Below are 24255 nucleotides of genomic sequence, written 5' to 3' on the forward strand. Positions count from 1 at the left end.
GTTTTGATGAGGAATTAATGGGAGCATGAGAGCTCTGTTGCAGTATCATTATATTTATTATGTATAAAATTATGGTTAGCAAATTAGTTATAGGTAATTTATACTTGCAGTGTCATTATACTTTTGAGTAAGTTCCTGATAAATTTCTTAATTATTGATAATTTTTTAAAAAAATATATATTTTGTTAAGACAGGAAATTTTTCTGTTAATAATTTTTTTTTCAGTTGTTAACACGTTGTTAAAGTTTTATATAAAATTTTTTGTTGATTTAATTGACTTTGTTATTGCCTTTTGTGTTTTCATAGCTGTATCTAGACATGGGCATAGACAATTTTGGATCATAGAATGTTGAATTGAGTTTCCTTATTGAAACATTAGTTTATAGGAAGGTTTGATTAAGTTTTGGATTATGGTCAATATGTATATGAAAGAATTCACGGTGCACTTCTCATTAACTTGAAAGCAAGATTTCAATTAGAGGAATGTTCATGGTTTTTTTTTTTTTTTTTTTTTTTTTTTTTTTTTTTTATCTTCATGAAACTACATATGTCCCCAATACTTTGGAGATTTCATCTTGCTTGTACCCTTTTTAAATAACTCATTTTAAATAAATTTAATTTCAATACTTATGCAGTTAATTGTAGGAGAATTTCGAAGTTTTATACATTCAATTATTTGTTTTCTCAAACAAAGAACGACGCAGTTTAATTAACTGAAGCTGGTGGAATTGCATGAGAATCTTGGGAGTGAAGTTATTAGCCTTAAACATGATTATGCGCTCTTCTGTCTTTCTCTAATGCCATAACTGGGAGTCTTTGCATTTTACTTAGGTTGGCAATCATAGATTCATATTGATACACGTGCTTTGTTAATATTATAGTTTAACTACATAACATTTAGCAATTTAAAGCACTTCTTGGAGTTCAGAATCCAATAAACGTGAAGCATCTGACCATTCAACTGGAAATTTCTACCATTAAAGATTGAATCGTTTTGCCATGAAAGCTAGAACTATTTTATCCATATTAGACATCTTTATTAACAAATCTGAAACTCAAATCACTAAGTATGACATACAGATTAAACACCATTGGATGTGAAACTCGTAGTATTAAACTTAAAACAAGCACCATCAAACAATTATTGCCAAACTTTGGTCCTTGATAGTGAAATCATAAGCATCGATTTTGAAACCGTTTAATCTATACACGAAACTGGCACCAGTAAGTCGAAATCATGAGCATTAAACATAGAACCATATCCATCAATGCTTACCTGGAATCATTATAATTAACCTACAATAATAACCATTGATCTTAAAACTTGAAAGCAACAACATGAAACCATTTTGATGCAGACTTGAAACAAGATCATTCAATCGGCAACATGGATCATAAAAAAGATGAAATTAATGTTAACATGAAAGGTTAAAATTGTCACAATCCATTTAAAAAAACAATGCAACAACGAGCTGAAATTATTAGCATTAAACATAAATCATGAACTTCAAACATGAATCTAATGATAACCTGAAACTTTTTTACCATTCTCCTAATTTATTTACCATTAAATTGCAGACTGTTGAGCATTGAACCTGCAACCTTTTATGAAATGCATGAATCTTTGATAAGCTTTTGAAACGGCAATCATTAAACAAGTAAAGATTTTTTTTTTTTTTTTTAATATTATCGTGCATGTACCAGATAGATGCATGCATAATGGCAGAGGCCTTTTTACTAAAGATTTGTGTTTTGAGTCTCCCCATAACGATGCATTTTAAATGCAGCGTTTTTATATGTGTTCTTTGCACTCCTCTTTGATTCTGTTTTGGTCTTTCTTTAGCCTTAGGGTCAAGCTGTGTAGGTTGATACTTCAACAGTGAAAAAAAAAATAATAATAATAATAATAATTAGAAAAGGGCTGAGGGTTGAAAATTCCAATGAAACAAACTTTCACACATTTTCTCCTAGTCCAAATCCATTGAAATAAATCCAACATCAAGTCAATTATACAATAATTGTGATCAATGAAATGAGGAAATTCCTACACTTTAATTCTCACCTTTACTGAACTACAACTGCGATTCATTCCTCCGGAAAACAGCCAATTAAATTTATTGTCCTTGGAGCAAGGGAATTTTAGAATTATGAAACAACTTGAAACACTATCACGCACTCTTCATCTACTGGAAAAACACTTTCTTTATCAATCTTGAATTGCAGGGCGCGTATTATTAGGCAGTCTCCGGCCATGCACAAATGAAGAGAATAGATGCAAAGCTCTTGATGGCTGTGCATAGGGCACCATATGAGCAGCGCCCCTTACTGTGACAAAAGTCAATATATTTCCATACTCAGTTGCCCATCCTCCAACCTATCGCAAACAAAAATGAACAATTATAAACGAATGACTTCAGACAGACACGAAATTAAGTAAACGCCACACAATAAAACTGATGGAGACAGGAGTGCATTACCTGTTGTTTGTGAAACCAAGCTCCATATGGAACTGTAACCTCGAAGTTCAGATCACGTGCTAGCTCACGGATAAGTGTCCGGGAACCCAGTAAAGGGACAACGGAATCTTGATCTCCACTAAAGTTTATTAAAACAAACAATCATAAAATGCCAGACCAGCTTTATAATATCAATCAAACGTTATTAAGATGGGCAAAAGGGGAAAACTGTGGTCAGCTAACCACCTTTGTCTGTGAGTAATTGAGATCGTACCTAAACACCCAAACAGGTATCCCATTTTGGATTATCCTTTTGAGCACAGGAAGGATGTTGATGTTAGAATCAGCATCACTGTAATTCAAAACCCTGCCCAATATACAAATTTGCCGAGGTCAGTAAATAATTACTCATCCAATAGAATGTACCACGCAGGATGACTGAAACAACTTGTGTGGAGAATGGCGGAAGATTGAAACTCAAAAATTTATCTTGGACTGGAAACTAAATAATTTTCTAGTTCAAGCAAGTTGGTGACAGAAAAATATGGAAACTGTTAGAGAAATGAATAGCTCCCAATCTTTATACGAATATATATATGATGGTATGTCACTATTATCATGACTATCTTACCTACTGCACATAGACCAGCCATAAGGTAAATTTGTCCGATTTGCATGAAGAGCCTTCTGAACCTCGGGAAGGTTTAAATAGAAGAATCGTTCATAGGTCATACACACATCAACCCCAACACTCATCTTTGTTGCCTGCATTTACATGAATCATTGAAGGTTGCAAAGATTAAGTAACAAAATAGCATCAAAGCAATGGGAAAAGAACATTATGTATACCATTTTCCGCAAACGGAGCTCTTGCTCTACTATAGCTGGATAGCAAACATCAAGGATTACATCATAATTGTTTATATAATCACCAACAATTTTATTTGCTTCGGTTATGGCTTCGATGCATGAATTAGTCATATTGTGAGAAGTTCCAGAGACATAATCATCAAAATCACAATCGCTCATGATGGTTAGACCAATTTCATCAGAAATCATTCCGTGTGACCAAAAGAATTCATATGTTGCTGAAACATCCTGGTCAAGTCTAAGCAGAGGATTTCCGATCTAATAAGAGAAAAGAGAAGTGAAAGGATTACTATAGGTATTAAAATAGCCATGAGATACTAAAAGAATACCAGCAAACATAGACACAAGAATTATGATGTGGGGTTTTCTTACAGCTACTCCTTTGATATTAAACTTGAAACCCTTTGAATGTGCATTATGGTGCAGCAGAACGTCAGCCAACTGCGGTATGTAATGACCTGTGAAATCAAATTAATATACTACACAAAAATATGTTGATCAAAGTCAAAATAATCAATATGCAAATCATATATATTTCTTGAGCTAAACACAATTGGACACTTGCATGTCAACTTAAAGCGATAGTCTTTTATGAGTTTGATATCCAATAGGGCACTGTCTATACTATCCATCTAAATGGATAATATAGGCAACACTTGAAAAGGTTCTACTCGAAGCAACTATATTTTGCTGGAACTAAAACTCCAATTGCTATTTGTCATACCTGCATAGCTTTCCCCTGTAAGAAACAATTCTCTTGACTTGAATTCTGGGAATTTTTCATACCAGTTCATCATAAATACATGCATATCCCTGGCTGCCAAGAAAGAGAAAATTATCTTCAATCAGTCCAAATTGTACACTAAGCCAAAAATATTATGTAAATTTGTAAAAATATAGTATTTTTTTTTTCCCATAATCATATCAAATAAATTAGCTGTATCCAGTTCCTCTTACCAGTGGAGGCATCCCCGCAATTATAGTCAGAAGTTGTATTTGAGTATGACCATCCAACTCCAGCAGGAGACTCAACAAAGAGAAGATTTGATGCTACCAAGAAAAACAGACAATTGAAATAAGTCTAAATTGGAAACTTAATTATTATCAAATGAATTCCAGTTGCAGTAGCTATACCTTTATTCCATGACATCGAATTCCTTCTAAGGCCCCGGCCATCACCTCTTGGATAAAATGGACCCAATTCTGTGAAAGCACCTCCTCCAACAGAAGAGCAACCTGGGCCTGTACATCATATGCTAATGTTAGTTTGGTTCTTGGCCACTCTTTATTTAAGAACACAACAAAAGAACTGTTAAGACTCTTCCCCAACTACTGCTTTACTCTACAGGAGGTAAACAAAAGAGAAACAAGAACAAGAAAAGTCACATCCAAATTGCCTAGTAAAAAAAGAAGCAGGAAACTAACAACTAAAGTGACAAGAAGGCAAGTTAAAAGGAAAAGAATACATATGACACCCATCAAATAGCAAGTTAAAAGGAAAAGAATACTGAACAGAATCCCGTCATATCAGAATTCACATGAAAAAGCACATAACACAGAACAAGAAACTCAAATTGAGAGACAAAAGAAACTTGGATGTGGAATCATCAGCTGTCAAGTATCCGTCGAGTAAAAGTTGTACCACTTTAGGACAACAGTTACAATTATATTGCTATTCTAGATTTACAACAAATTATCACTAGATTCAACTGACTGAGCCAGAAAAAAAAAGAGAAAACCTCCATTAAGCCAAAGAGTGAGAGGTTTCTCATGCGGTTCGACTTCAGCTTCAACAAAGTAGTAAAACAAGCTTCTGCCATTTTTGACATCAACATCAACATAGCCAGCATATTGCCTGAAGGCAACCTTCGGTTGCCCCGGCAAGCTCACCACCAGATCCTCCGCCGGGAACGCCGCCACGTATGCAACATTACTTCTACTCACCAACAACAACAACAACAACACTAAAGAAATATTCAAGAACCCACCAAAACACCACCTACCCATCTCAAGATTTGTCACGGGAAGCTCACATGTACATTCATTTAGATGGAATTGCACGTTCAAATATATAATGATAATGAAACCAAAAGCAACCTATAAAGAGTTATATGTATTAAAAATCATGGATGATAATAATTCCCTTGTATATCTTTATCAAACAAATTCTGTTACACCAGTCACGTGAATTCTGGGTCTACTTTAACAAAAAGATACTAATGGATAATTAAACTAAATAAACGCAAAGCATCTTTGAAAATAAGATTTGATTTTATGCTAGAATCTGCTCCGCATACATTTAGTATGTACCACATGCGCAAGCCACCATTTGCAGGCTTCCAGGCTACAGCTAAGACAGTGAATTTCTGGTCTGATATTGCGTTGAAGTATAACATTTGGGTCCCTAACTTTTTGTAAAACTAAAAATTAAAACATAGTTTTTTCTTCATGAGTTTTTCATCGATAAGGTTAGTACATTACGTTCAGAGTACTACTAAAAAAACTGTTGGATAAGCTGATTCCATGATATACAGTATATAGATTTTTAACAGGATTTAGGTTTACTAGCAGGTCTTATGTCAAATTTTATCATAATTGAAGGACCCGATGTTAAATAGGTTCATAGACTTTTATAAAAAATTTACTACAAGGAGACGCATTTGGCAGCTTCTAAAGTTGACAGGATAAAACGCAAAAGCGTGTAAAGTCTACAGTCAATAATTCAAAGTACAACAAAAACGTTTCTTAATTTTGGCTTTATTTCAGCCGCTTCATGCAAGTAAAATACATTTTGTAAATTTAATGCCCATTCGCGGCGAGGCGAGGTGTGATGCACCGTCCAATCAAAGAACTGAGAATTGATAGAATCTTATCGGGGGAATTTGGATTGATGATCATTGAGAGAATCTAGAAGGCTTTTCACTCTCTGCGTACTGTCATGACTCACGAGTCACGACAAGTAAAAGCCGCTTTTCGTTTGTTCTTTTCTTTTGTACGAAAGCAAATGACCACACGCGTCTGGTCCGGTTGTGGAGCCCACACGCACGCGCGGGACTTTAATTGAGTGGACTTGGAAACGTGGGCTTGACTGTTGGAAACAATCTTGCCACGATTATAAGCCACAATAAGGGTCTTATCAACGATTGCTTTATTTATTTTATTTTTAAAAAAATTATTAATTTATTTATTTATCTGTGAAATAGTTTTTATACGACATCCTTCGTATCAGATTATCATAATCAACTGTCAGTATTATCTAATTTAAGCAATAATCAGTTATTTATAATATGAATTATAGTTTGAGTAATAATATCATATAATAAAAAAAAAATTATCTGTATTATCTAATTTTATCTACATGAGACAGCTTGAAATTTCTAGCAACTCAAAAGCAATTGCTTTATACTAAAAAATGATAATGATGTAAGTGTGAGATTATGAGTAATTATTTTTGGATTTACTATGATGTAACTCGTCAAAACCCCACGATAAAGTAGAATTAATGAAGTATTTTTACACAAATTATTACCTATCTATGCAGTTGGAATTAAACGTGATACGAGTGTAATCAATCCACCACAGTTAATGCCCATTTGATATTTAATCTCAACCACTGGAAGTGTGCTAATTCAACTATCCACGACCAGCTTCCTAATGTGAAGGCCAATTTGAAATGTTAGTTGGCAGAGGAAGGAGGCCTCAGTTTCAAAGCAATAAGTATCGCATCACGCTTGGTGTTCGAAACAGGGAAAGCACAATCCCATAACAGCTGAAACACCCAACCCATGAGCGCAGTTAAATTGCATAAAAATGCCCAGTAGGGAACTTGTTTGGTGAAGTAAAAATGGTGGCCTCAGATCAGAAGATCTTCAGGTGACCCCTGAAGTTAAGTCACCGTGCTGATTTCAGCTTAGCTCTCAGCTTTCTTCACTACGGAAGCTTTCTGAAACCAGCACGCATAGTAAATCCCAACTCATTTCCTCAGCTCACATGCTGTGAGAATCATGACAACTACATGGTCAAAGATATCAAATAGAAGGCACCAATACCAGAAAGAGGGTTCTGAACATTTTGCAGAAATTACTTCTTTCATTGATGAAACCATAAAAAGTGGGCAGCATTAGCTGATTCATATGTCATCACTCATCAGCAAGATACTGCAGATTTTGGAGTGCGCACTACAATGATGTAATATTATCACAAAGGTTTGGATAAGAATCCTATGAAGCTCTTTGGTTGATTAGAATCTAGGGCCTTCTAAATTCCAGTATAGAGAAGATTTTTAGTTTGGGTGACTCACTATTGTATATGTAAATGGACATAACCTACGTGAAAATGTCTTAATTTACCCACAAAAGTTGAAATTGTAATGATAACTATTGTCAATACTAAACCCTTTTCTAGCTTTTCTTACGAGGCGGCTAATAAAGTTCGGTTTGACGTTCGAGATTAGGTAACAGGGGGGGGGGGGGGGGCGGGGGGAAGAAGAAAGCAATAAAATAAGAAAGGAAAAGATGAAAAAGTGATTCGTGAATCATGATAAAGTAGAAAGATTGATTAGTTTAGTCAAACTCAACAGCTACACATCACAATAGGATTTAAAGTCAAGCATCTCATCCACGGACATATTTATCTTCTAAGACTTGCGATAATGAGCCCAGGAATAAAGATATTAATCACGCTCTATGTATCTACCGAGTCCACATGAAGGCTTGCTTGTAATCTTTTACCAATGGATAATTTTCAGTTTTCTTTCTTGAGGTTTGTCCTATCTCCACTTTGAGAGATTGTATCAGCGTATCTCCACCTTCTTCTCCTACTCGTTAACTGGACCGTTTGTTGACTGATTAAATAACTAAAATACCCTTGCACCATAATTAGTAACTATCACCATCTTTTTAAAATCATCTTCAATTTCCTGTATAATAAAAAACCCAATAACAAACGCAACTAGCTAGCCCTAAAAAATCCCCATAAAATCTGAACTCAATAAACTCATTCCTCATCTTTCAATAAAGACATGCAAATTTTATATTATTGCCTCATCTTTTAACCTTCAAAATCTGTCTTCAGTTAAATAATAAGGGGTAAAAGTCTATTTAGTCAATGTATTTTAAGATTAGTATCCATTTAGTCCCTATATTTTTAAAAATACCTCGAAACATCTCTGTCATTAAAGTATTGATACCCTTACTGTTACTTTTTATTTTTTTAGCTTACTTTTACAATATTACCCTTCAATAATAATTTTTTTGTTTGGACACTAATAAAAATAAAATAATTAAATTACCAATTTAAACCTAAAAAATAAAAATAAAAATTTATATTAATTTTTAATTGTCAAAAATTATATGCAAATTACCAAGTGCGCAAACGGTGCTTGCAAAAAAATTAAAATAATTTTTTAGGGTTAAATTAGTAATTTAATTATTTTCTTTTTATTAATGTCCAAAAAATTATTATAAAAGGATAATATTGTAAAAGTAAGCTAAAAGAAATGAAAAGTAACAGTAGGGGTATCAATATTTTAACGGCAGGAATGTTTCGAGATATTTTTAAAAATACAGGAACTAAATGGACACTAATCTTAAAATTCAGGGACTAAATGAGCTTTTACCCAAATAATACGTAGCTAAAACTCAAATTGGAGCATGCATTTGATATTATAAAAAAAAAGAAAAAACAAAATCATCTCCACAAACCCACATCATCAATAACAACAAGCAACATTTTATATACCCAACTTTATTTTCAACTAATCTCATCACCATTTGAAGAAAAAAAAATACTTTTGCTGATGGCGGTTAGTCCAGTTGATTTCTTGAATAGGTATCTGCCGTGATCGATTCAGATTTGGTTCATCTTCATTTTGTTATGTGCAGCGACAAATCCCTTCAAAGTATTTTTGTGAGGAATTGAAATGGGTTCTGAGTTTTGTGGCTTCGATCTCTTCTAGAGAAGAGCATAGTTATTATAGTTTTTGAGTAAAAATACAATGGATAAAAGCATACTTTTATTGTTAACCCAATCGACATTAGAGTATTCTATTCACTTTACAGTTCCCAAAGTGCAAAGTTTTGAGATTGTTTGAATATTTAATCCAAAAAGTATACAATTACTAATTTGTCTTCTTCGTCTAACCTTATACGAAACTACATACTAACGTAAAGGGAGGAAAGTGAAGATACGCTGATACAATCTATCAAAGTGGAGATACGGCAAACCTCAAGGGAGGAAACTGAAAATTTCCCTTTTTCCAATCTTATATCAATCAGCCTGATTCTTCATTCACCTCCTTATATTTAATTATTTATTTGCCTTTTGATTGCTTTTTCGCAGTATAGCCTGCATGGTTCTTGCTCCTGGTTATTAATTTAACTACTGTACGGCTCATTGTTTTCAAAAACAAGAACTACAGAAAATTGTAAGGAAATGTGCTTCGCTGAAACTTGTTTGCAGTATATACTTTCTGCCGTGTATATGGACTAAAAAAAAAAAAAAGGCCTTTATGTCAGTACGCCGTGTAAAAGAACACAGGGATCCACAATTTGTTTAGTTTATTACAACAAAAGAGAAACTATGCATAAAATTTGATTAGCTTAATTGTGCAATAAAAGGAAAACCATGTGCGAAAATAACATTTTTGGTCCATTATTTTGAACCTTTTTTACCCCAAACTTCTAAGAATTGTCGTAATGGTGGCAATAAAAATTAACGTTTGGTAGGCTGACTTTGCTTTCACTTCCGAATCCTTTTCTTTTGCTTTATTAAATGATTTTGAAATCTTAAGTACATTTTTTCCCCTTAAAGATTGAGTTGAACTGTTTACCTTTTTTTTTTTTTTGGTTGGTGTGAGAAATTCTTATCAACTGTTACGTAACAACCATATCTAATTATTTGTAAATTTACAGAAGATCAAGTCGCCTACAATGCATTAGATCAAACATCCACCTATATTCACTAATCTATTTTGAGAAGTTATGAAGCCAAAGACAATCATCTGGATCTCCTTCATGATTCCTCACCACTGGTTAAGCCATTGGCTCCAGGCTCCACGGCATTCTTGTTTCCAGCTGCTCATTTAGCAGCTGATTATCATTCTCAGCTCCAGCTTGTGCCCCTGCAGAGCATTGTTATGGCAGCACAAGCAATTAATGTGTGAAGTTTGGATTCTCTTCCAACTAGAATTGATGTGTTTACATATGAATCATTTTTCACAAACAAAAAATATGAGTGGAGGTATGATTTGAATGATGCTGTTCGGGGTAAAGAATAACATGTGATATGTATTGTAATAAATATGTTGCATGATCCATTCAATTAATAGAAGTCATGTCTTAGATTAAACAATAAAAAATACGAATTAAACAGGTATCTTTGATCATAAACATATTGAGGCTCTAGTCAGGTTTATTTGAGCTTTGAATTATCTAAAGATTGTGTTAAGATCAATCTGAACTCCAAAAATATGTTAAATGGATTCAAGGAAATCGAAATTACCCGCTACATCAGTCCCCTGCCTTGCAGCAGCAGTAACATTTTCATCTCTGACAGCATAGGAAGATAACTTTCAACAATCAGAATGCAATCTAACCAAACGTAAGGAATCAAATGTTGTATTCAAACGCCATTCCCTTTGCTTTTTACTGAGTGGTCTTCCTTTCCCAGCCTTTTCCCTATTTATTCTCACATCTGCTAAACCCCAGGTGCAACATTCTGTTTCCATGTCAAAAGAAATGAGCCTGAAAACACCATCACTTTCTGAGGGTGAACCTGTTGTGACTGTTTCACCAACATATTTCACATACATTGCTCGATCCTTGAACCGTTCCAGCTCCTGTGGAATCTGAACTACCCTTTCAACACCAGGAGATGATACCTAACATAAAAAATTTTAAAATCAGGAAAATTTGAAAAAATATATATATTTTAGACCCAAAAGATTGAAAAATGAACTTATACCAAATTAAACCATTGAGGTTAGAGGTCCAATGACCAAACCAGGCTTAATCATGACTATTATTTTAGTTATCATCTTAGATTGTTTGTCTGCAGAGGGAATGCCATGCTCTACAGCAAGCAAACACAGAAATGGGAAAAGCAAAAGGGTAAGAAGGTAAATGTCAAAAGAATAATTATAAATAACTGAATACCTCCAAATATGTGTTCTCGGGAATTGATTTAGCAATCTCTGCTTCATCTAATCTTGCTCTATAGGTTGTACAAAAGGCTTCAATATCTTCCATACTGGGGGAACCAGACCTGTCACAAGCTACCAGCTGAGTAAGCCAAAGAGGCATTTTATTGTTAAGCACCCTGTTCCTGTGCTTTAATTTCTTTTCATCCCCTCCCCCCATCTCTCTATGAGCATCTTACAAACCTATTCCTGATAACCAGTGTGACAACTTTACCGAACTTTTCAAAATAAAAAATAAGCTTAAAATTGTAATCTGATAGTATCAATACATGCCTCTAATAGATTAATTGCAAACGGGAATCATAAACTGACTAAAATCAACATCCTAGTGACACTCTTGAAAGTATATGTCATCTATGTCAATCACAAATCTTTTAGAGGGTTAATTGATGCTTACTTATTTGACATCTTCTCAATGCGAACTTTAATAGTGGAATTTGGCAATGTCCTAAAGGCATATATTTTCAAGTCACCATCAAATGACAGACAAACATCTTCAGCTATTGCCAGTGCTTCTTTATCCCACCAAGTCCCAGAAAGAGATATTCCACCTCCAGCACCTCCATCTCCAACCTTCAGACAGAGGATAATTAAGAAATCATTGAGTGTAAATTGCAAAAGATATAATAGACAACAATCTCTTGAAGACAAACTTACGTGAGCTTCACTTTCTTCTTCGACATACTCATCTTCAAAATCATTACTGTCATCATCCATCAACGCCTCTGCAAGATCAAGACAAATTCATAGCTACATAACAGCTTCATTGTCAAATACAACCAAAATTAACCGTTTGAAAGAGTAAACATTTTAAAATATGTTTGTAAATGCTCTTTACTTAATTTTGAAAGCACAGCAGTTAAAAATGTTTGTCGAACACCGACTTTTAATTCAGCAGCTAATGTTTAGCCACCACCCCTTATTTATTAACACTTGCAGCTTGTTATTCCGTTCAGCCTTCAGGCCACCTGAATCCCAAACCTAGAATTACCCTCCTCAGGAATTTTCGAATAACTAAAATTTTACATTATAAAATTTCCCAGCAACCAAACAGCTTAAAAAAACTTAAAAAAAGAAAAAAGAAGAAAGAGAGCAAAAGGGTAACTAGTACCATCTTCAAAGTCTTCAAAAAGAACTTCCTCTTCTTCATCTTCTTCCCTCATTACATCTTCAACTAAGGTCTGTTTGAGAACTGACTCTGAGTCCGATTGTGAACTTTTCTTCTTCTTGGCCAGGACTCTGTAGGACCTGTTTGGAATGTCGTGAAATGGGAATGTGAAGTTATGAGAAGAGCAAGAAGGCCTGCATAAGCTTAAGCTGCTGAGGTTGGTGATATTTGGAGTCGCAAATTGAGTAATTTTGCTATTGCAAGATGAAATCAAATCCATTTTTTTGTTTCTCGAAGCTGAGAAAATGAATGAAATTCTCAGGAAATCGAAGCTTCAAGTAACAAAGCATCGTCAGTTTACCGTGTTTCGATTTTGGGTTAAAGGGGACTGCGTTTCCACAAAACGGTGTCGCTGAGTCGTGTGTGATTTGCAGCAAACGACGTCGGCTTCTTTTCCCCGCTTGCCCTTTTTCCACGTAAGCAATTTACCGTTAGGTCATTAGTCATTGTTAAAACTCATCTGGTAACGTACATACACTTAAAATTAATTTTTTGTTATCAAATATTAGGATCATGAAAAGTTACTTTTAAATCAAATATAACTTATATATGAGTAACTTAGCAGCCAGCCATTATTATAAGACATTTTACTAAAGTTGCTCGTTAAATTGCCTCACCGAAATCTTTATCAAGAATCAAAGCCATGCCATTATAATGAAATTTACGAAGTGAGTGTAAATACAGTCAATGAGAATGGGCGTACTATGAATTATGTAAGACGTATTAAACGGACTAATAAGAACTGAAGTGATGACATTAATCAACATACTCAACTGTATAAAACTGTCACTCTGTGTATTCTACATTGAAATTAGAAAATATGCGAAATAAAAAATGATCAATCATTAGGAAGAGAGAGATGCAGAAGTAATAGCCGGTGGTGGTGGAGTAGAAGCAGTGGAATTATCTGTCCAATTTTTCTCACCCCAGTGCCACAACATGCTTTCCCAGAAGCAAAAATCCTCAAAGCAAGTTTTCAAACGCTTATCTTGTATTTTGATCTTCCAATGACCATCAGTGTAGTTAGCCTTTTCAGCTTGCCTTCGATCCCACTCCAATGCTGCCTTCTGCTTCGACCTAAGCAAGCAAAACTTTTGCAAGTGTTCCGGCATGGCATCATGCACCTTCCACCATGTTTTATGTGCAATATCACTCGCAAACTCCTGCAAAATATCCACATTCCAGTTGCAATCGTAGTCCCGGAAGCACAGCCATGGTTTGTTACCCAGATAGTGAAGGACATAAAGTATGGGAGGATCAGCTCCAAAGAGTCGAATCTTCATATGTTTCTTCTCCTCTTCGTCACCTTCCCAAAAATGCTTCAAGAAGTTCATGTGTTTTGGAATGCGGTGCCACCATGTGAAGATTTCATTCAGATAACCCTGGTCTCCACCATTGTATGACTCGATCTCATAGATGTGATCCATTAGTAGCTGGAAGGTACAATTTGATGGCTCAACCACCATAACACCTGAGTTGAAGAGGGTAGCATTGTTCCCTGTGGCAGTTATTTCGGGCATCTCAAACAAAAAATCAATGTTCCTAAGTATAAGCAGGTCAGCATCAATGAAAATTATCTTGTCATAATCTGTCAACTGCCAGAGACGAAATTTACTGTAGTTCCATTCATTGTATGCATCGCGTTCGGCTTTTGGGTTCCTGATTCTTTGGATTGTATGGATTTTCCAGCCTGCAGCCTCCAAGCCACCTCTGTGATAATCACTAATTGTTTCATCAACAAGTATCACAAGATCTCGTGTTGAACCTGCCATGCGGATACTCTGAGCTGCAGCAATGGCCCCACAAACATATACATGTGCAGAATGAAGGATGGTTGCGTATGCTTCCCGTCGAGCCCTTTCCGAGTAGAAATTCTCTGTTCAAACATATCTAGTAAGAATTTTCAGCTAATAAACCACAAACAAATTACAGAATGTAGATTTCAGAGACATCAAAATAAAGCAACAGATAGAAAGCCACAGAAGTATAAGGATTCTCAGTATACTCTTTTTATTTCTATCATGACCGGTACGGTTGTGTTCAGTGATTAATGTCACCAATTAAACGGTCATCTAGTAGTGATTTAACCAAAGAGCTGCTGCTTATTTCTTTTCATTTGGACCTGGATGGATAAATGCACTAGTATAGAAAGTAAATTCACATAGACATCATAATTGCTCATACATCATCACTAAATCAAAAAACCTTCAATACAGATAAAAGGATAAAGTAGGTAAGAAAGTCAGACCAGCAGGATTCCGCTTCATTTACATACTTTGATAAAACTGCAGAATGAGACAACGTAAAGCAATCAGATTCGTACTGACCTTTAGCCTTAAGAGGAACAGCAAGTTCACATGATCCCACAGGGAGCAATAGCTTTTCTCTCAACCTATGGAGGTCGGGTTTGTATAGCCATGCATTTCCTTCACGTACCACAATGTCCTTGCAAGTGAAGAGATTCGGGATTGGAAAGCACTCAGTCACCAAAAGCACATGCACTGGATGAAGACCCTTAGAAGAGGAAGCAATCCTAGCCGCTTCAAGCTGCAAGTGCAAACAGGCCACATCTCTTGACCACCTCCCTAACTTGATGCAAGGAAGCTTGACGGCCACAAGATCAATGCGTGGTTTTCCAGGTACTTGAAGTTTGGGCAGAGAAGGGCAAGTGGGAACTTCAAATTCTTCTTCTTCATCTATCCATTCAGGGTATAGCGATTCCCAAGTTATGTCATTTGAAACATGATCTAGGTTCAGAACGACATGCTCAGCATCCGGTATTAGCTGCTTCCAATGATCAACCTCACTGTCATTAAAGTTTAGCAAGCCAATGCCCTGAAACTCATTTCTGCCAGTCAGTTTCTCTACAACATTTGAGATTTGATCCCAGTCGATGTCCAAAGTTGATAAGTATTGTGGATCTCTGCTAGCACTCTCTCTCACCCATCTGTCAACAAAAGTTGACCAGCAAGCATTATAACTCTAGTCAATATCAATAAAAAGACAACTGCTCTTAGCTTTTCCGGTAAATGAAAGATTATGTAACATTTGAAAATTTGTGAAATGAAGAAATTTTGTCCTAAGAGGCAAAAACAAAGTTCCAACAAGGGGAAGCCAATTTCAGGATGACTCCTATTCATACCAGAAAAAGCAAGAAAGTAGTAAAAGCAAAAATAACAAATGAAAAACATTGTGAATAGACAGTCTAACATACTGAGATGCAGAATTGGATGGATGATCTGCAATATGAACCGCTGGAGAGCGAAATAGTGTCAAGAAACTTCCCAATAAAATGATAACTAGCACAACTTGCAAGGTGGATATCCTGAAGTTAAAATTCCTACATTGTATAGGAACATGGAGAGCCTTCTCAACATCTTTAAAATACTTATTTCTTGGGAACCTTCTTTTGCTTGTCTCTTCACTGTAACACAAGAGAATTTTAAGCACATCCGTGAGCAGAAATTTGTCTCAATTGATTTCACTGTATGTATATATAGCAAAACATAAGTCATATTTACAATGATAGAGTGGTAGACAGACAGACAGAAACATAAGGCTCACTAAGTTTTCTACACCAGAACTCGCTCACTAAATTACAGAAACCTTGGCACACTGACTGGGTAATTACTCTGGTTTTTCTTGTACAAAGAGACCAACAACCATCGAAGGTGTGAACAAGAACAAACTTTGCAAACTTCCTATTGAAACCACTATATACCAAAATTATTGCAGATACTTTTCACATGTAAGACGCAGATATATTTCTCCAAACAAACTTCGTGTTTGCTATTTCCAATATTATTCCCAAGAATTGGAGCAAATCTTCATCATTGCATCTAATATCCAGAATGTCTACACAATATCTTCCTATTAGCGATCAAATATGCATCTTACAAAGCACATACAGTTCCAAAATCAGTAACTGGTAACTAAAACTGCACTGCCAAACACCCCCACCCCCCACAAACCCAAAAAAAAAAACTCATTTTATATATTTAATAAACTTTTTAGAAAGGCCATTACTCGAGTCAATTCATCAACTAATTCAAGAATTATTGCAGAACAAATTAAGCACCAGTATATCATACAAAACGGCGAATAAGCAACGTACCATACTAAGAAAAACCAAGTAATTAATTTTCATGACTTGATTAAGAAAATAGATCTGAGTGATACTAATTATGTAAAACATAAAGAACGGAGGAGGAATCGAGTACTTCGAGAGCACCGTAACTAATTTATATCCTCGAAGTGAGTTTAAGCAAAATGAAAGAAGAGTCCAGAGAATAAGAACTGACTTTGAGGAAGAGAGGCGGTGTCTGGCCTCAGTCGGACTGGTGGCAGGACCTCTCATCTTGTGCGAATCAGTTGCATCATGGGAAAGTCCTCATCTGATTTCCGAAAACAGAATTTCAGAAACGGATGAAAACAGTTTTTAAAATCAGAAATTTGTGCTGTGATCTGCCACTGTCAAGAAATGTATTTAACAGTGCCAGTTGAGAATCGATGGCGCGGTTATAGTTTAAGAGCTGTTCTTAGGACCCTCTCTCAGTCAAAACAAGTCTGGTCAATGCACATAGCCATGAATGTAATAGAATAACAACTCTTTCTTTCCTATTTTGTTTGGTGAGCTAATTTTGTTTGTTTGCTTTTATTTTTCTATTAATTTATTTATTTGTTTTTATGTCACTTTCATAATTACTCCACTGTTTTTATCAGCGGAGGGTAGAGATGGTAAAAATATCCGTTCGGTCTGAATTTGAATTGCGGGTCGAATAATATCCGGTCTGAATATGAAGGTGGGTCAGTCTTAAACATCACTTGATAAATTCAGAATCTGAATTTTATTAAAAAAAATTATAAAATATATATTATTTTAAATATTTTATATTTATTTGACTCATTTATTATATATATATATAATTTTAAACACTTAAAGTTTATATTTTCATGTCAAATTTTATTGAAATAAATTTAAAACTTATAAAATTACCAAAAAATAAAAAATATATACACATAAAATATTAAAAAATATAAAATTTAAGTATCCGAATTAAAATCCGGCCCAAACCCAAACCCGAACCGGTTATATCCGGGCAGGCTCCGGTCATGACAATACCCGGACCCGGCCCGGGGTTTTGCCATCTCCAGCGGAGGGGGTCACCATCCGAAAAATGACAAACATCAAGGACTGGAATTAACAAAAATCAAGGACTCAAATGTTATTACTCCATTGTTTGAGTTTAAACGGTGCGTTCCATATTTTGGGAAAACGCTGAGTTTTAACTTCGAGTCTTTCATTTCAGATTCCTAATTCCCTCTTCATAGATCTGCACTTCCTCCAACCTGAACAAGATCGTTAGAAACTTCGCGGCAATTGCATTTTCAGGCTTGATTCCCAACTCTCGTTCATCCTCATCATCATATCAATCTTCCAAATCGTAGCCCTATCTGGAGGGCTCACGAAAATGGTCCTGGTAACGGCCGCACGTGATTACATCAACCGGATGTTGCAGGACATCTCCGGCATGAAGGTTCTCATTCTCGATTCTCAAACGGTAATTAATTTTTTAACCTATCTTTTTTTTAATAGTTTATCCTTAATTTAGCTCTTATCAAAAATAAATTTGTTTAATTCGCTAATTTGTTATTTATTTAATCACTTACCATCAAATTTAAACAATTCCACATGATCCCACCGTAGTTGTTTAGATTGTGCTATGAGATACCATTAGTTATGTAAATGTTTCAAAAATTAAAGTGATTTTTATTAACTTTTGGGGAGGTCAATGTCTTATAAATTGTTACATTACTTCCAAATTCATGATAATTGAATAATTTGGTTTTTGCACTGTACGAAATTGCAGGTTAGTGCTGTAAGTGTGGTGTATTCACAGTCTGAGTTACTTCAGAAAGAAGTGTTTTTGGTAGAGTTGGTGGATTCCATTTACAAGTCCAAAGAATCCATGTCTCATCTTAAAGCAGTTTATTTTCTTCGTCCATCGTCCGAGAATATTCAGCATTTGCGGCGCCAGCTGGCCAATCCTAGGTTCGGAGAGTATCACCTATGTGAGTTTTTTAAATTTTGTGTGTGCGCGCGCGCGTATATGTATATGTTTTAGTAAGTGTTACCCACTTTTTGAAGTTCCTATTTGATTGCGTCCCTGCATTTTACAGTTTTCTCCAACATGTTGAAGGACACACAGATTCATATTTTAGCTGATTCAGATGAGCAGGAAGTTGTGCAGCAAGTTCAGGTAAGACTTCATCTACAAACATTGTTATGCTTGACTTGGATTTTCTTTTGCCTTTCAGCTTGGTACTTGTTTCATCTCAGGTCATTATCATCATAATAAACTTCTAGCACATTACAACTAAGATAATCACAATTTTATTTGGAGCATAACCAAGTATGAAAGCTTTAGTTGGCATGTAGAGTGAGGCCATTATCTGATATACATCCTTTGTACTATCGCTACCATACTTTTTCTGACTTTTTTTTCATGAAAAATGGAAAACTGGTGCTAAAGTCATAAGGCTGGTGCAAAAACAATTCCGTTCTAGATTGAAGTTATTTAACGCTTATCAAATTTTCCTTCCAACACACGACCTTATGCATTTTTCATTAATGTGGTAGTTTTTTCAGTGGAGTTCTGTTGTTTGTTAATGTGTTACAGTTATTATGATGTCATCTTATATCCTTTGTCTACAATTTAAGTTTTGCCAAAGTAGTAAGTGTTTTTATGATTTTGCAGGAGTTTTATGCCGATTTTGTCGCAGTTGAGCCTTATCATTTTACTCTGAATATACCCTCAAATCATCTTTATATGCTCCCAGCAGTTGTAGACCCTTCAAGTTTGCAGCACTTCTGTGACCGGGTTGTTGATGGTATTGCAGCAGTTTTTCTGGCATTGAAACGTAGACCAGTTATTAGGTACCAGAGGACCTCAGATATTGCTAAAAGGATAGCACAGGAAACAGCTGTAAGTAGAATGGCACGTTTGAAAGATATTAAATTTAGTTTAATGTGCTGAGTTGGAGGCACCCAGTCTATACTGTGACATTTAGCTTCAGAGTGAAAGCTAAATTTTTGTGCTTGAATATGACAGAAGCTGATGTACCAGCAAGAAAGTGGTCTTTTTGATTTCAGACGTACAGAAATCTCTCCACTGCTCTTAATACTTGATAGAAGGGATGATCCTGTGACTCCGTTGCTGAATCAGTGGACCTATCAGGTATATGTGATTGTGAATTTGCTCTTCCGATTTATGTTGCTCTCAAATATAAATTATGCTTCTTGATTTGTTGTTGAGCCACATGGAGAAGGGTAGCTTATTGATAATGTTGTTTTTCACAGGCAATGGTTCATGAACTGATTGGCATTCAGGATAATAAAGTGGATTTGAGAAGCATTGGTGACTTTCCAAAGGATCAACAGGTTAATTGCTTCTTTCCCTATGCTGTACATAAGGAAATTATGAATTGTTGAAGATCTTTTATATGCTATTCACACTTACAGGAGGTTGTGCTGTCATCAGAACAAGATGCCTTTTTCAAAGCGAACATGTATGAGAACTTTGGAGATATCGGAATGAATATCAAGCGGATGGTGGATGAGTTTCAGCAGGTTGCAAAAAGCAACCAAAGTATTCAGACCATAGGTTCGTATGATGCAAAATAAAGTTTTTCAGTTACACTTATTTAGTTAACCACGGTTCTTATTCATGGCTAAGGCCTATTGTTAAACCATTGGAACACTATGGTTTCTGCAGAAGACATGGCCAGATTTGTTGAAAACTATCCGGAGTATAAAAAAATGCATGGGAATGTTTCAAAACATGTCACACTGGTCACAGAAATGAGCAAGATGGTTGAAGAGCGAAAGCTTATGTTGGTTTCGGAAACAGAACAGGAGTTGGCTTGTAACGGGGGCCAAGGGGCAGCTTTTGAGGTAGTGTTTGAGCATGGCCGATTTTGTTCCTTTTGACTTCATTTATAGCTATGAGCCTATGAGTGTACGTCTCTATTTTAATAAGAAAAATAGCCCATGTTCTTTGGTTGATCATTTCCATGGTCTCTGCTTCATTAAGCATGTAGATGCATGCACAATACTAGAATTATTCATTTGATGCATTACTAGCTGGTATGAAATATGGATTACTTGCTATAATTCCAACTTAGCTGAATATATGGTACTTGTAGCTGCATCAAGAGAAAATAGTTAACCTGTCCTTATGTGGTAGGATGAGCTAGAAATTTTCAAGGGCTCATAACCAAAGGAGAAACTGTGTTCTTGTTAGAGTGCATTATAGTTGACAAGTCCTTATTCTGAGTATACGTGTTATGAGTTTACTTTTACCAAAATTATGAGGTTTTCTTCAGCCTCAGACTTAAGAGAGCATAAGTAGATGCCCCTTTGCCAGTTGATTTTGTTTCTTAGATGCCCTTAAATTTACTTGTCACAAAAATAGTTGTTGTACCTTGTAAAGTATCCTAACTATTTTATCTGTAACTAGCGATATACTAATATGTTACTTTCAGTTTAGGTGGTTGATTTAAAATCACAGTGGAAAAATGTATATGGAATCTTGACTGAAATTGTTGTCCCATGACTTTCTTCCTTGCAGGCAGTGACAAATCTTTTGAACAATGAAAATGTATCTGACATTGACCGTCTGCGCCTGGTTATGTTGTATGCTTTGCGCTATGAGAAGGATAGCCCAGTTCAGTTAATGCAGCTTTTCAACAAGCTAGCTTCTCGGTCTGCGAAGTACAAGCCTGGGGTAATATGAACAAACTACTGGTGTCTGCCTGGATCTACTAGTTTACTAGTTCAAATTGTTGTCACTAGAACAGCATTGTGCACACATACACATATGTATGAATATTAGTACTGGGGCCATCATTCTCTGAAGCTGTTAGGTTTCCACTTAGCAGTTCTAGGGAATCTTTAATTTTTGTGTACAGTTTTCCTCGAGTTTTAACCTTTTGAGAGGTTCAATCAGACGACAATCCTCTTGTTCCCAGTAGTTCCTATTTAAGAAACTAACTGTTTTTAATATGTTGCATTTGGGATGGACAGCTGGTGCAGTTCCTCTTGAAGCAAGCAGGTGTAGACAAGCGAACCGGGGATCTGTATGGAAATCGAGATTTTATGAATATTGCTCGGAACATGGCCCGTGGTTTGAAGGTTTGTCTGTCTGTCTCAAAAAATTGTTCTTTCTGCTTGGGTATCTATTTCAGTGTGATTATAGGTGAACTTCACGCTGTCTTTATAGGGGGTTGAGAATGTCTATACTCAACATCAGCCTCTTCTGTTTCAAACCATGGAGAGCATAATCAAGGGACGGTTGCGGGATGTGGACTACCCGTTTGTTGGAAATCACTTTCAGCAGGGCAGGTTTGTTGCTAGAAGCTTTTGCCATAAATTCTGAAGTTCATTTCCTTTTTCGTATTTTTGGAATTATATGTTTGTGTTCCAAACAATCGTGTAAGTTTGATACTCTTAGTCAAACTTGCGTTGTTATCATTTGCAGTTAGTTCTGTGGAAACTTCTCATGGAAATGCTAGTAATGTTTGGTTAGAAACGAGTGACAAAATTGAGAGTTATTTAGTAATTAATATACATTTTAGGCTTGCCTCCCTTTAGCTATAGTATGGTTAGTGCTGACTTCTCTGATCTAGTTGATATTTGTTATATAATACTTAGATAGGCCCTTTGGTGTAAACCACTGCCCCTGGCTGTGCATCAAATGACGTCCTTTGGGATTACAATCTACTCGCGTTAACATATTGTGAGGGTCTATCACACATAGCTGGAAAATATACCTCCTACATAAATGAGATGTACCTCACAATTGGAAATAAATATTTGCAAGATACGATGGGTACTCAGATATATATTATTCAGGATTTAAGCCTTTTTGTTATTAATGTTGGCTGTTTCAATGATGTCTGAAGAAGAAGTGCATATTCTGAAGAACTTGTATACTATGACTAATGTTATTATCCTAATCAGGCCACAGGATGTGATTATTTTCATTGTTGGTGGGACAACATATGAGGAGTCACGTTCCGTCGCCCTAGAAAATGCCAATAACTCTGGTATTCGTTTTATACTCGGTGGTTCAGTAATTCTCAATTCAAAGAGGTATGCTATGAACCATTATAAATTATTTCTTATGCTTGGTGTGTGAACTATCTTAAAAAGTACAAAATGGTTTATTGTTTTCGGACAAACACCATTGTTGAGCTTTGTTTATGTGAGTCCATATCATATTTATAAATGCATATATGAAAGCAAACAAGGCAAGGGAAAAGCTTACAATCTTACATGAAATATCAGTCTGTTTACTCCTTATATTGTTTAAAATGTGCAGGTTTTTGAAAGACCTGGAAGACGCTCAGAGGACAGCTAAATCCAGCACCAATATTATTTGAATTTAAAACCCTGACACATGTAGCATTTAAGAGCCATGTAGATAATTACCCACGATTCAAGTCTCTGATACGGTGAGTGGTAAAATTTTTCTTGTAAATTTTGTACGGAAGTTTGAGTAGGGGATCATGGACATGGGCACATTTTGGGAGCGGATGGACACACTCTTTAATATTCAGCAATTTTGACCGAATTGAAGACTAATTTGAGTCTGAAAAGGTGAAAACCCATAATTCAGATTGACGAGTAATTTCTTATCCTTTCCTTTCTGCGCTACGGCACTCTCCTTCTGTACCATTTTTTGTACACCCTGGTAAAAGAAAGAACCGTTAATTTCACGTTCGAATATTGTTTGTTCAAAATTTTTTTTCCCTTTTTATATTTGATTGATGTACCCGTACAATCATGATTTTGAAGAAAATAACAGCCTAATCGTCGATCATATATCCTTGTGTAAACATTTGACAAACTTATGTAAGATTTATTTAATCATAAAATTATGAATTTTGTTTTTATCAATGTTCTATGGTACTGGTAGTGTATAACAGAAGAATCAACTATCAACCATAAAAAAGATTGATTGATATGGGGAAATCTTGGGGGTGTTGAAATGATGTAATAAAGTAGAAAAAAATTATCAACTAAATCAGAAGAAATTGAACACTTTAGAAAATTTAATAAACTGATGATGGATGAAACCGAATCCCCAATAGCCAATATTGTTTCTTATTTTCATTTGCGAAGTATTCAAAATTTGAATTTGGTGGTCTTTTCTTCTATTATTATTTTTTATTACGTTAATATTGATTAACAGCATATGCACAAATAAATTAATATATTGAATACTAAGTTTTTTTTTTTTATTAGAAGAAATAATATAAGTGATTTTTTGTATTTCTGCCTTAAAATTTATATCTTCGACATTACTCCCATTTCTTCGAGGTCATCCCTAAGTCCTAGACCTTCGTAGGAGATACAAACGTCAAAAATTCCCTTGCAGAAACATATAATATAGACCGACACAGTGGCGCAATTGTATCGAAAATCGTTAACTTCACTTGCTGAAACATTGATTGGCTGCAGGCATTGCATGGATATCGAGAAGCAAGGAGTTGACAAGTTA

General features: G+C 35.4%; 4 protein-coding genes across 5 annotated transcripts; 1 reads left to right on the plus strand and 3 right to left on the minus strand.

Annotated features, from left to right (window-relative positions):
• Positions 1-1941: 1941 nt before the first annotated feature.
• Positions 1942-5829, minus strand: LOC18040460 (serine carboxypeptidase-like 42). The gene is made up of 10 exons (XM_006434325.2): positions 5066-5829; positions 4461-4568; positions 4284-4376; positions 4051-4143; positions 3699-3784; positions 3306-3584; positions 3088-3221; positions 2731-2823; positions 2478-2595; positions 1942-2374 (listed from the first exon to the last, which is right to left on the minus strand). The coding sequence occupies exons 1-10, from the start codon at positions 5331-5333 to the stop codon at positions 2207-2209; spliced, it is 1440 nt and encodes a 479-aa protein (XP_006434388.1). The 5' UTR covers positions 5334-5829; the 3' UTR covers positions 1942-2206.
• A 4528-nt stretch (positions 5830-10357) lies between these two features.
• Positions 10358-13068, minus strand: LOC18040461. The gene is made up of 6 exons (XM_006434328.2): positions 12635-13068; positions 12181-12248; positions 11921-12096; positions 11480-11588; positions 10827-11205; positions 10358-10446 (listed from the first exon to the last, which is right to left on the minus strand). Exons 1-5 carry the CDS (start codon positions 12909-12911, stop codon positions 10897-10899), a joined length of 939 nt encoding a protein of 312 aa, XP_006434391.1. The 5' UTR covers positions 12912-13068; the 3' UTR covers positions 10358-10446; positions 10827-10896.
• Positions 13069-13424: 356 nt separating this feature from the next.
• LOC18042017 (putative UDP-glucuronate:xylan alpha-glucuronosyltransferase 3) lies at positions 13425-17336 on the minus strand. Its single transcript, XM_006434329.2, has 4 exons — positions 16993-17336; positions 15906-16115; positions 15019-15638; positions 13425-14567 (listed from the first exon to the last, which is right to left on the minus strand). Exons 1-4 carry the CDS (start codon positions 17046-17048, stop codon positions 13537-13539), a joined length of 1917 nt encoding a protein of 638 aa, XP_006434392.1. The 5' UTR covers positions 17049-17336; the 3' UTR covers positions 13425-13536.
• Positions 17337-17986: 650 nt separating this feature from the next.
• Positions 17987-23389, plus strand: LOC18042018 (vacuolar protein sorting-associated protein 45 homolog). 2 transcript variants are annotated; one of them, XM_006434330.2, is made up of 13 exons: positions 17987-18252; positions 18562-18763; positions 18872-18951; positions 19450-19677; positions 19804-19929; positions 20052-20132; positions 20214-20355; positions 20467-20645; positions 21322-21477; positions 21777-21884; positions 21973-22094; positions 22713-22844; positions 23074-23389. In XM_006434330.2, exons 1-13 carry the CDS (start codon positions 18163-18165, stop codon positions 23132-23134), a joined length of 1707 nt encoding a protein of 568 aa, XP_006434393.1. In that variant the 5' UTR covers positions 17987-18162; the 3' UTR covers positions 23135-23389. The 2 variants fall into 2 exon arrangements, with proteins under 2 accessions (XP_006434393.1, XP_024040245.1); XM_024184477.1 differs by lacking the exon at positions 22713-22844.
• The last annotated feature ends 866 nt before the right edge of the window (positions 23390-24255 follow it).

This window comes from Citrus clementina, unplaced genomic scaffold, assembly GCF_000493195.1.
Source record: "Citrus clementina cultivar Clemenules unplaced genomic scaffold, Citrus_clementina_v1.0 scaffold_5, whole genome shotgun sequence".
NCBI classification, from domain to species: Eukaryota; Viridiplantae; Streptophyta; class Magnoliopsida; order Sapindales; family Rutaceae; genus Citrus; species Citrus x clementina.